General features: G+C 43.6%; 1 protein-coding gene across 1 annotated transcript; it reads right to left on the bottom strand.

Annotated features, from left to right (window-relative positions):
• Positions 1–1450: 1450 nt before the first annotated feature.
• On the bottom strand, positions 1451–11796 carry LOC311109737 (sodium/potassium-transporting ATPase subunit alpha-1-like; the record flags this gene model as incomplete). The annotated part of the gene is given in 22 exon segments (XM_084152709.1): positions 1451–1667; positions 1873–1964; positions 2462–2563; positions 2968–3098; positions 3732–3877; positions 4030–4153; positions 4319–4473; positions 4574–4742; positions 4848–4998; positions 5170–5306; positions 5400–5575; positions 6326–6518; positions 6779–7222; positions 7332–7600; positions 7708–7825; positions 8422–8556; positions 8646–8759; positions 8898–9101; positions 9980–10039; positions 10800–10925; positions 11696–11718; positions 11721–11796. Coding segments are annotated over 22 exon segments (3174 nt in total). The 3' UTR covers positions 1451–1638.
• Between the last annotated feature and the right edge of the window lie 1004 nt (positions 11797–12800).

The following is a 12800-nucleotide window of genomic DNA, read 5'->3' as shown; positions in this document are numbered from 1 at the left end:
AGTTTGTCCTTCATCCCCTCCGATAGCCCCTGGGCGTAAAGGACGACCAGGGCGGCCTCCTCATATCCTGCCTCTCGAGCCCGGGTCCGGAACTCCACGTAGTAGTCCGCCACCGAACGGTCACCCTGCCGATAGGCCATGAGCCACCTCCCAGCCTAGTGCCCCGACACCACTCGAAAGGTGTCGAACACCTTGCGTAGCTCCCGGGTGAATTGGTAGGAGTCGGAGCATGCCAGAGTTTGGCTCTCCCACTCCGCGGTAGCCCAGGAAAGGGCCCGACCCGTCAACAGAGTGATGATGTAGGCTACCTGGCCCTGCTCCATCGGGAAGGAGGAGGGTTGTAGGCTGAATACCAGGGAACACTGGGTGAGGAATTCCCTGCAGCCCTCTGGGCGTCCGTCATACCTCTCCGGAGATGGTAGTCGGGGTTCCCGCAATGTCGCAGGCGAGCCTGAAGACGCCGCTGCCGCGGCTTCCGCTCCACCGGCTGCTGGGGCTGGTTGTGTGTCCACCCGGCCCTGCACGGCGGTCGTCAGCTGGCGGAGATTCTCGGTGGTCTGCTGCAGGCTGCGGTCGTGTTGGTTCAGCAAAGCTCTCTGTGTTGCCAATGCACTCTGATACTGTGCTGCCTCCGCTGGGTCCAAATTGGTTCAGTTTTCTGTAAGGGTTGGGGTGAGGTGTGACCTAGGTGCGGTGCAGGATATACAGTAGGCAGTAGGCAGAGATGGTGAAACAAGGATCTTTACTGGTGGTCCCGAAGCCAAAAAACAAAATAACGGACTTATCACGATAAAAGAAAGGCGGAGCAAATAAGTCTCCAAAAACCGTCTGACAGCCAAAATATGAAATACTACCTAAGACTGAAACAAATAACGAAACAGGGAGAACATTTCTCAAGTACCTGTACATAGATCTCCGATCAGACACTGAGTAGTACCGCTGGACATAGAGAATCTAGCAGAGAAAACTGAGCAAGGGAACACAGGGAAGTGAGGGCATAAATACACAGGTGAACCGATAGACACAGGTGACAACAATAGGATGATGATTAGTCCCGACTGTGAGTGATGAGGTGCCTAAGGTTGTCGGAGGATGACACCTAGTGGGTCGCTCCGGAACTGCGACCCCCTCCTGTAACAAATCAGCTATTTAATATTTTCTGTTGTTGGAGTACGCCCACACCATTCAAACACAGAAAAGCTGCCTTTTAATATACTTAAATACAATTTCTTGGAAGGAAAAACTATTTCACTCATATCGTAATTAATTATAAGTCATATTTCATAGAACTATACAAACACTGGCCAGTTACTTTAAACAAATAATATGCAACTATACTAGGTTATTTCTCCCATAGATGAAACACAATCTAAGCTTACATGTCTTACATTAAATCCAACACATAACCAAATAATTCAGACAACAAAAAATGAATACAGTCTTAAGCATTAGTGCTAAAGTGATGTTTATTCCAAATTGCATTATCACAATCAAGAACTCCTCAATGTAGCTCAGTGCATCATCGCAGTGTTCATTGAATGAAATGGTAATGTAGCAGATTGAAATGTAGTGTAATGTTGTTGGTTGAGATGCAGCAGCAGAGTGACATTGAGTGATCCTGGGGATAGCCTCTTTGTGTCAGTAGTAGGTCTCCTGTTCCACCCAACCTTAAAGAAGAGAACATTCAGAGAGAAGAACAACATTTGTTAGATTTCATCTCGCCACTGAAAATCTCCATGAGACAAATTAAATAATTCGGCATTCCCAATCCTACATGCCATTGTCATGTTATTACACAATAATTAACTTTGATGTAAAATTTTTGACGTTATCTTAACAGCTTGTTTTCGTCCATAGTCTCTGAGCACTTACCTCCTGGGTTTCGTCGCAAGAGGTATCTCCTACCCTCATCATAGAGGAAGATGAGGAGAGAGTAGGGTAAGGCACAGAACCACCAGCAAGGCCTGAGGAAAGAGAGAAGAGAGAAGGAAGGAGAGAAGGAAAGAGAGAAGGGAAAGAGAGAAGGAAAGAGAGAAGGAAAGAGAGAAGGGAAAGAGAGAAGGAAAGAGAGAAGGAAAGAGAGAAGGAAAGAGAGAAGGGAAAGAGAGAAGGGAAAGAGAGAAGGGAAAGAGAGAAGGAAAGAGAGAAGGGAAAGAGAGAAGGAAAGAGAGAAAGAAAGAGAGAAGGAAAGAGAGAAGGGAAATAATAAAGAGATTAAGTTGAGCGTAAAACAGGGCGGTAATGCGCCTACAGGGCCCCTAAATGTCAAATGGTGTTTCCTCTCTTGGTTGGGCAGTAAACCCCATTACACTTCAGCTAACTAGTGAACCCCAACTGATCCTGAGGCCACAGTAGTCTCCGCCCATTGTAATATACATCCATTTTACCACTCATCTTTTAAAACAGTGGTGACCTTTGTTCCAAGCTGATATACAGAAGAGAATCTGATGGGTCTACTCACTTGAGTGGGTACATTCTGAGGGCGACATCCATTCCAGGGCAGTAGGACAGGAAGACAGCCAGGGCGGTTTCCTCAAACAGTCCGAAGATGAGAATACGGTTCCTGAGGTGGGAGGAAAAACAAAATAATAATAGTGGTTAAATTGCTGGCTTGACAGTCGCTGGACCCGGGTTTGAGTCCTGGTTCTCTACAATATACTTATACTGTACATTTGTATATCCTCTCTGTAAATTAACTCTTACTCTTCAGTTTTATGCACACTTTATCAATTTTGTGAAATTGCTCTGTCTGTATTCGGTCTCTAATGCTGTCTATTGCTAACAGCACCATATCACTAAGTACAATGCTGAGTATGTGTAAATGTACTTGACGAATAAAGCTGATTCTGATTCTGGTGATGTGAGCAGAGGTCAAGTCAAAAGCAGAGTAGTGAACATCAATCCTAAGAAAAAACCTCTTAGACCCAGACCTAGACCAAGACCACAAAGATAGATGTGTGTACTCACTTCATTCCCTGCTGAAGGATAGAGTTCCTCCTGGTCTTACAGATGATCAAATCGGCCCACTGTACAATTACGATACTGGCAAAGAATGCTGTGTGGCAGGTGAACTCCACAATCTTTCTGCGCTCATATGTCTGAAGGATGGATTGTAGACCATAGAAAGAGAGAGTGTGTAGAGAGACATATGGATAAAAACAAGAGAGAGAGGACATCATTATTACATTGTTACATTACAGTAGTGACGATTGCTGACTACTCTGTTACCAAATATGCGGTGAGCCTGTGCGCCAGCGGCAGTAGTGGCATCCACAAGAGGGTGCTGCACAAATGGTAGTTCTGGAGGACTAGTAGCAAGCTATCTATGAAGACCAAAGCACGGAGAGGACGTTAGGGACTGTGAGGTGCACTGCTGAGGCTACGGACCTGTCTGTCTGAATCCCTAGCAGTGACTGAGATGCTCTGTCTTTCTCAAGACCATCGATATTTCCTCTGCTGACTATCTGAAATGCAAGCTGTGCAACAACCCTGATCCGTGATCCCATCCATGACTTCTCAGCTTTCTTGATACTGTATCACATTTATTGATTTATTTTGTTATCTTGAATGGCCTTATTTATGCTTTTAGCTGCCATGTATACTGGAATAAACTAAACCACAAAATTGGGAGAGAGATTGAAAAAGCTCTCATCGAGAACTTATGACATCAAAACAAGGCCAATGCTAATCCGTTAGTACAGCAAAAAGCAGAGCGGTGTTTGTGTACTGACCCACTGCTGGCCGTAGCTGTCCTCCAAGTCGTTCATTAACTTGTTGTCCCAGTCCACACGAATACCCAGCAGATCCATGGGCAAGAACCCGTTCTCAGCCAGGATCACAAAGTATGTGAAGAAACCGGCTGTGGCCTGCATCATACCTGTGGAGAGTAAAAATGAGGAGAGTATTTTTGTCAATGAAGAGACATTGATCAGATTGTTAATGTGCTATGAAACTGACTGGTCAACATACAACGCAACAAGACCCAGTAAAGGTAGGCAAAACAGAAGCAGGGCCAAATTAACGCCTTACCGATTTGACCGTAGGCTATGCTAATGAGCCTCTCGTTCACCAGTTTGTCAGTTTTGGGGTTTCTGGGCTGTCTCTTCATGATGTCGTTCTCAGCTTCTTCATAGGCCAGGGAGATAGCTGGGACCTTGAAGGTAATGATGGGAAAGATCATCCAAATTAGAAACATTTTGTTGGTAACTTCAAAGACCTTCCAAACAACCTCTAAAAAAATTAATTGTTCTTCATAATGCACCAGAACACAAGATCAGATTGTTCACAAAGGAGGAGTATCCACATCTGAAAGACCCACCATATCAGTTCCCAGGTCAATACAGAGGATGGTGACAGTTCCTAGGGGCAGTGGAATGTTGGCGAGGATGAAGAGGAGGAAGGGTGAGATTTCTGGAATATTACTGGTCAGTGTGTAGGCTATGGACTTCTTCAAGTTGTCAAAGATCAGACGGCCTGAGGGGAAATAGAGGATGGGGGGAAGGGATAGTCAGGGTGATGAGAGAAGGATGGAAAAACCCAGCAGATTGATGGTCATCGCCAGAGCTTCTCTTACCCTCTTCAACACCAGTCACGATGGAGGCAAAGTTGTCATCCAGGAGGATCATGTCTGCAGCCTGCTTGGAGACGTCAGATCCAGAGATACCCATAGCAACACCGATGTCAGCCTTCTTCAGAGCAGGAGAATCGTTCACACCATCTCCTGTCACAGCCACAATAGCACCCTGTGGATAAATAAGAGAGGTTTTTACAGATGTTAGAAATTCCAAAAGTAAGATGCAATCATCCTGACTGACTCATGAGCATGCATTAATTAAATAAAATAGTACCTGACGCTGGCAACCCTCCACAATGATCAGCTTCTGCTGAGGAGAAGTTCTGGCAAACACAATCTCAGTGTGATTAGCCAAAATGTCGTCCAACTGTTCGCCGGAAAGGTCCTTCAGCTCTCCACCGTGGACAACACAGGCCTTGGCATCTCTAGAGGGTACAAAGATGGAAAATAAAAAATACAAGCTAAATATAGGGGCTTGTATTGGTCTGTTCTGATGAAGCCCCCAAAAGGCTAAATACATGTTTCTGTCACTCCTCTTTAAGTGTAGATAGTATGATGACATACACTGAAATGATCCCAAACAAACTGCAACATACCTTGGATTGACCTCAGAAACTGGGATTTTCAGACGAGCAGAAATGTCCTCAACAGTCTCGTTTCCTTCAGAGATGATGCCCACACCCTTGGCAATGGCCTTAGCGGTGATGGGATGATCACCAGTGACCATGATAACCTAAGGGAAGGAAGGGAAGAGGAGTAGTGTGATCACAATGGCTGCTATGTGGATTGACTGAAGAGTCTTGTGTCAAGTATTACATTACCATACCTTGATTCCAGCACTCCTGCACTTTCCCACAGCGTCAGGCACAGCAGCACGGGGAGGGTCAATCATGGACATTAGGCCGACGAAGCACAGATTCTCAGTTGGGAAGTTCACCTCTTCGCAGTCAAAGTCAAAGCCTACGGCAAACTGGTCATCAGGGAGCTGGAAATGGCAGAAACCTGAAAAGGACACAGAGTCAGTGACACGCTAGAACCAATCCTGCATGTTCTAGACCAGTCAGGGTCGAACTGCATTGCGGTCGCAAATAAATAAAGAGTACAGATTATTGTATGGGACAATATACAAATGGTTTTGAGAAAGATCATTTTAATATATTGTTTATTTATGGAGAAAATATTTTTATTGGTTTCTTTTCATTTTGAAAATGTAATGAATTGAAGGTTAGTTGTTGATGTAAAAATAGACATTTACCAATTTTAAAGCGGCAATCAGCAGTTGAAACAATAACAAAGCGGTCTCCACACCCCTGGTTCGGTAAAAAGCTGAGGGATGGGGCTGGAGAAATGATACCCCTCATAGACAGAGCTATAGATGCAAGGATTGACCATCCATGATATCAAAATGATAGTTTAACCATGTTTTGACGCTATATAGTGTTTGTTTACATTTACTTTGTTTACAAACATTGGGTTATTTTGGGTTATGATGGTTTACGACAGTTAAACTAAGCTCATGAGGCATTTATTCAATGGGTACTTATCAATAATTTACAAGTCAAAAAATGGATGTAGCAACTCGAGATTGCCACTTTAAGGTTATGTCATTAGATTTGGGGTGGGGTCACAATAAATTCTGGTGGAAAAAATGGGGTCCCCGCTGAAAAAGTTTAAATACCACTGTTCTAGTCTGTTCATTCAGTCCAAAACCTTTGAATGCATATTATCCCATATTGGCGTGTGCCCTGTTACCGAGCACTCTCTCTCCCAGCCCTCCCAGCTCTTCGTAGGCGTTCTGGAAGGCTTCCTTCATCTCGTCATCCAGAGGCTGTTCTTTGCCCTGGATCAAAATGGTGGAGCAGCGGTCCAGGATCCTCTCAGGGGCGCCCTTCATCACCAGCAGGTGCTTGGACTCTCCGGCCAGGATGTTCTTATGAATGGAGAGCTAGGGGCGAAATGAATTGGTTTTTGATCAGATGACACCATGAAGAGAGTTTAAATTTAAATTAGCAGGCAATGACCAGTGAGTAGCCTACAGTGCCTGGTAAACTAAAGTTCTGGCAACTTATTGGATGTCGATACAAAGTGGCATTTCCAAGCTGATTGAGAAAAGCCATCCATCCTGATTTTAAGTCACACCACCTTCTACAACTCAGTTTAACCCTTTGTTAACCCACAGATACTACAAAGAGCGCATGTGGTTACCTGGTATTTGTTGGTCGAGTTGAAGGGAATCTCAGCGATCTTGCTGTACTTTTCTCTCATGTCTTTGACAGATCCGCAACACAGCTCGATACACTTCAGCAGGGCAGACTCTGAAGCATCACCAGCCACATCTCTCTTGAGGATTGGTACGTTGTTCTGTTCTGCCAAGAAGACGGCGCGGTTGCACAGGCCAGCGACTCTAGCCAGGGCAGCCCAGGTGGCAGAGCTTTTGTCGAAGCAGGTACCGCTCTGGTTCTCTGTGGTGTCAGCCTCATGGATCTGGTTGTCGAACCACATGTGAGCCACGGTCATTCTGTTCTGAGTCAGGGTTCCAGTCTTGTCGGAACAGATGGTGGAGGTGGAGCCCAGGGTCTCAACAGCTTCGAGATTCTTCACCAGGCAGTTCTTCTTGGCCATACGCTTGGCAGTCAGAGTTAGACACACCTACGATAGAAAGCCATAGCAGACAGTTAAAAAATCAACAATGAGACAAAATAAGTTTTGTTGTTAGGACTAAAGTTTTTGTTAAACATGACTCTTCATCGGTACTCACAGTTACAGTAGCCAGGAGACCCTCTGGCACATTAGCGACGATGATTCCAATGAGGAAGATGACAGCTTCCAGCCAACCATATCCCAGAATGAGGGAGAGGACAAAGAAAGACACGCCCAGGAAGACGGCCACACCGGTGATGATGTGGATAAAGTGCTCAATCTCTTTGGCTATAGGCGTCTTCCCACCCTCCAGACTCGTGGCCAAGGTGGCGATACGACCCATTACAGTGTGGTCACCAGTGTTGATGACGATACCTCTGGCAGTTCCTGACAAAACATGGAGAATATGGTTTAGAATAACAAAATGGCTTAGCGATACATTTAAAGTTATTTGAACTATTCAATCACTACGGCTAGTTACAGAAGTTATTTACCTTCAACACAGTTGGTAGAGAAGAAGGCAATGTTCCTCGTCTCCAGGGGGTTGTCATTGGAGAAATCCGGAGTACGTGTCTGGGGCTCAGATTCACCAGTGAGGGAGGAGTTGTCCACCTGAGTGGGAAAAGAGAATTGCATCAATACAACATTGAATGACACTAAAGGTGTCCGCATGCTTCCCATCCAAAACAGTTCAGAACAGCTTGTCATATATTATGACGACATTTTGAGGCATTTTTATTCGTTTTGGTCTTCGGCAAGTTTTTGGGGGGCTGTCCGTGCACACAACATTTTTCTCGAGGCCAGCCGAAGTTCGGGAGCCGAAGTCTACGCCCCTTCGTCGGTCATTGGTCAACAGTAGGAATTCCTCAATGAAGTGTTTGTTGTTGTTCGACTCGTTTTCATGCACATTTTTTCACTTGAGAAATACTGCACAAAACAGCTTAGTTAGATTGTGCGACTAAGATCTCCTTAGCAAAAACTACAACATTTCAGACAGATTTCTTGAATTATCTTACATTAATTCTGACTATTTTGAGAAAGTGTATACTGCCTACGGCGTCTCAAAATGGACAAACAGTACTATTGGTCTTTTAGGTCTTTTAAGGGAGTATGCGAGCACACTCGTTCGGTTCGCCTAACTGAGTTCGGACCAAAGTTTTTGGAAGGCTACGTGTGTGACACATGATCTTGGATTGTAAAGTACCCACCTTGCAGCCGCTGGCAGAGACGATACGCAAATCAGCTGGGATCCTGTCTCCTCCTTTCACCTCCACCAGATCTCCAACTACCACTTCTTCAGCGTTGATGTTCTTCTTCTCACCGTCACGGACAACCAGGGCTTGCTACAAGGCAGGTGACAGGATTACAATCCGTAGACATGACAATATAATCAAGTTCTTCTCAGAGGTGTTTGAAAAGGCAGAAGTCTAACCTGTGGGACCAGGTTCTTGAAGGAGTCCATGATCTTTGAGCTCTTGGCCTCTTGGTAGTAGGAGAAACAGCCAGTGACAATCACGACAACAGAGAGTACAACACCCAGGTACAACTGTGAGGGACAGAAACGAAGAGGCAGAAAGACTATGAGACTATTACGTTACGGTTAAGTGAGAAAACCCTTTCAGGCACTGGAGGCATCGTAGTTTTTGTTAAGTCAAAAATTATCTCAGAATTCTATGATTCTCACATTATCATTGGCCGGCTCATCCTCGGAGGCGGCCTGGATTCCGTAGGCCAGGAAGCAGAGCATAGCTCCGATCCATAGCAGCATGGAGAACCCGCCAAAGAGCTGCCTGCAGAACTTCACCCACTCAGGGGTAGTGGGAGGAGGGGTCAGGGTGTTGGGGCCATCGCGAAGAAGGATCTCCTTAGCCCGAGCTGAGGTTAGACCCTGGGTGGGGGAGGGATGAGAGAAAAGGAGAGAGGGAAAAGGTAGAGTGAAGGGAAAGGAGGAGGGAGGGAAGAGGGAAGAGCAAGAGGTAGAGTAAGAGGTAGTAGAGTGATTACCTATGGAACTCAAAACTTCCCCCTCCCCTTGTGTCAGCAAGAGCACATAGTGCTTTCAATGTTCCCGTGTGAATGTGGCCCTTGTAGTGGAAATTCTGCTTAATCCCTGGATCAAATATCAACAGATCATTATCTATGCTCCATCACCAAAATAGTGTTTAACTGTTATCCTTTCCACACAAAATAATGTTTAGGCCTGTCCTAATTGTACACCACACAAAGCTGAAGATATTGCACCAATTGTGTGCCCTGCATTAGGCCTATCCAATGGCTTGTTTAAAATGGTTCATGTGTATCTGACTTGTTCTCACACATATGGAAAAAGTCTCATCCATATGCAATATGCACCGTTTTAACTTGTGTTTTTATGTTGGGTTTTATGTTGTATTTACTATGTATGCCACTTTCCTGGCCAGGGCTCACTTGTAAAAGAGACGTAAATCTCAATGTGACCTCTGGTTAAATAAAGGATTAAATAATAATAATAATAATAATAATAATAATAATGTGAAGGGAGTCACACTATCGGAAAATATATATTTGACTCCAAACTCTGTGTAAACTTTAGGAAGATATAGATATGTTTCATATGCAAAGATTCAGTGGTAGATAGTTCTACCTACGATATGACCTCGTGCCGTAACCTCCATAACCTCAATGCTCTTCAAATTACAGTCAGCAATAATCCTTAGGAGCAACAGATCCAACTGGTTGTCAGTTTAAAAGGCACACATGCACACACACACATATACACTCACTCACCCTGGCTAAGTCTGTGCCGTATTTCCTGTGAAGTTCATCCAAGGTCAACTTGTGGTCATCCTAAATCAGAGAGAGAGAGAGAGCGAGAGAGAGAGAGAGAGAGAGAGAATGAAAGAAAGAAAGAAAGTTGCTTGTTGAACTAGGGAGTTCTCTCAACTTTTCCCCATGGCGAAAGTATATGCAGAACATTCATAGTTATGAAACACATTCCTCAAACAATTTGAAATGATCCTAGGCATGATAAGGTCATGCTGCATCGAATTTTAATATAAACCATAGATAAGTCATGCGTTTCTGTATGACGGATGGAATTGTTTGGTTCACATTCCTTCCCTGAAAGAGTACTGCACAGTGCACACGTACGTTTTTATTCCTCTGCATGTTTAAAAACAAGTTGTTTCCAAAGATAGGCTACAGTTCCTCTAAAGTTTAAACGCAGGCTATTGGGGTTTTAAAACGGCCTCCAAGACTCACTGCAGAGTAATAGCAAGGAAATTCAAATGCAGATGAGTACCCAAATACAAATCTAGAAACAAAAGAGCTTGATGCACATTTGAAAGGTTGTATGCTGCATCTTTTCTGGTCCACAGAGACTAATAGGCTTCCTGTTTACTTAAGTATTTTCTTGCAGAAAATAATGACATTTTTTATGCTATATCATACTATTTTAATAATCTCTGGGACTACGGATTAAAATAATTTTTGCAGCCAACTCAAGTGCTTTGATGTGAAAATTGCATATGGATTAATGTGCATTGTTCATGTCTACTAAATTCGATTAATTGAATTAGTCAATTAATACATAACCAGTTTTCCTCACCAGGTCAACTTCCTTTTTCAGATCGTCCATGTCCTTCTTCTCCTTTGCTTTCTTCACCTCCTTTTTACTCTTTTTATTTCCATTGTCCTCTGAGGTCGCCGCCAGCTTATAATCATCTTTCCCCTTCTGTATGTCAAAAGGTACGTTAATGATGAGAAAGTGTAAACTATCAATGTGCCTCTTTCCTAATCAGGGTTTAGATAAGGAGTACATTTAGAACTTCATAACATGTAGAACTTTATAAAACAAACTAAGAAGCAGCCATGAACCGAGGGCTAAACGTTTAATATGAACTGCAAAAAAACAACATATTTTTTAAAGTTGAAAGAACACAATATAAGTAAATCCAAATCCTGATACTCAAAAGTGTAATCCAGACTTACTCCAAGCCCCATACTTGCACTGCTGTCCTAGGACTCTCAATCCCAGTGGTTTGTAAAGAGAATATACTTGCTCCTTATCCTGAGAAACTCCACCTGTTACACGTCTACGTCTCTCTCTCGCTTTCTCGACGTCTCGAGGCACCCCAGAGCTCCCTGGATAGCTAACTCAGGTTTGAATATATTTATATACCCGACTGGTTTACCTGCCCAAGGGGAGGTACACAGGAGGAATGAGGCAGGTGAGTGGAGAGGGGGCTGAGGATGGGAGGGGTTGGGGAGAAGGAGGGGGATCTGTGAAATGTAATTTATTTATTTATTCAACCTTCACCTATACAGCTTGGTCATTTTGACGACAAGGCCCCTGAAAGAAAGAATCTGTCTGAACTTGACAGTAATAACATTGTGTAGTGGAATGGAAAAGAAGTTGACAGTAATAACAGTGTGTAGTGGAATGGAAAAGAACAAGAACAATGAACGAATAAAGATAATTTTCTTTCTCTCTGCTGTACTTACTTTCTCACTTGTTGGTTGATTGAAAGAAATCCTGCACCTTTGAAGCTAAATAATATCACGAAAAGCTGTTGAAGTGCGCATAGAGAACTGTGTTTGTACATTCATTCTCACACATGAAACATAAGTTGCCAGTATAGAAACCAAGGCCATGAGCCTTTGTGCGGTGGCGTGTTGGTTGTTGCAATTATAACAAACAATACTGACTTTGACCCAGAGGCCATCTTATCCGCCTTCCAACTGGACAACGTCACAGCACATTAATTCCTTGACCTTTGGTGTCACATGTAAATCCACAGGTTAAGATGGAGGCTGTGGGGAACTGTGCATACCCTTGACACACAGGGAGCGGTTGTCCTTCTGGAGGCAGGGTGGAGGGCCGTGGGTGTCTATTTAGTAAACGTCTGGCTGTTTGTGGTTGTCAGTCTGTGGGTAGAGGCGGGCGGTAAGAGAGGTGGGGGGGGGTGTAGATTTCACATTTACATTTTAATCATTTAGCAGACGCTCTAATCCAGAGCGATTTACAGTTAGTGCATACATTTTTTTTTTCATACTAGATGTATAACACCAGTTAATTAAAACAATAGCAACATCAAAACTTTTATGCTTTATTAAAAACACAACATTATCAGATAGACTCTATTCATTTTACAAAGTTAAAAGTGCATACCTTTAAAGTTGGTAAGCCATACTCTCTCCTAGCTATACATTAAATCGGCAATATGATAATTATTCCATAGTAGCCGTTATACCTTGTGGATGGAAATATAGAGAAAGAAATAATTACATGATAGATGAATAGATGGAAAAAGAGAGAGAGTTTGTGAAAGAGTGTGTGTGTGCGTATTTTAGAGATATGTCAACTGTACTGCGCCACCTTTTTTATACACGAGGGGAGGTCCTCGGGACAAGTTAAGTACAGGGTTGTCAAATGATTGAGATGAACAATAGTTAACCAAAGTGCCAAGGTTTATTAACATAGAGGGCACACACAATGGATTAGCAGCAGGGCAAGAAATACTACCAAGTTTTCAAGGCTCAATCCTTGCATGTAAAACGCTTCAAGGAGAATATCATGCAAATGTAGATAAAGTATATTCACAATCGT

This window comes from Coregonus lavaretus, assembly GCF_964263955.1.
Source record: "Coregonus lavaretus genome assembly, chromosome: 35".
Taxonomy (NCBI): Eukaryota; Metazoa; Chordata; class Actinopteri; order Salmoniformes; family Salmonidae; genus Coregonus; species Coregonus lavaretus.
The sequence above is the reverse complement of the archived record's forward strand: the minus strand, read 5'-3'. Positions and strand labels throughout refer to the sequence as shown.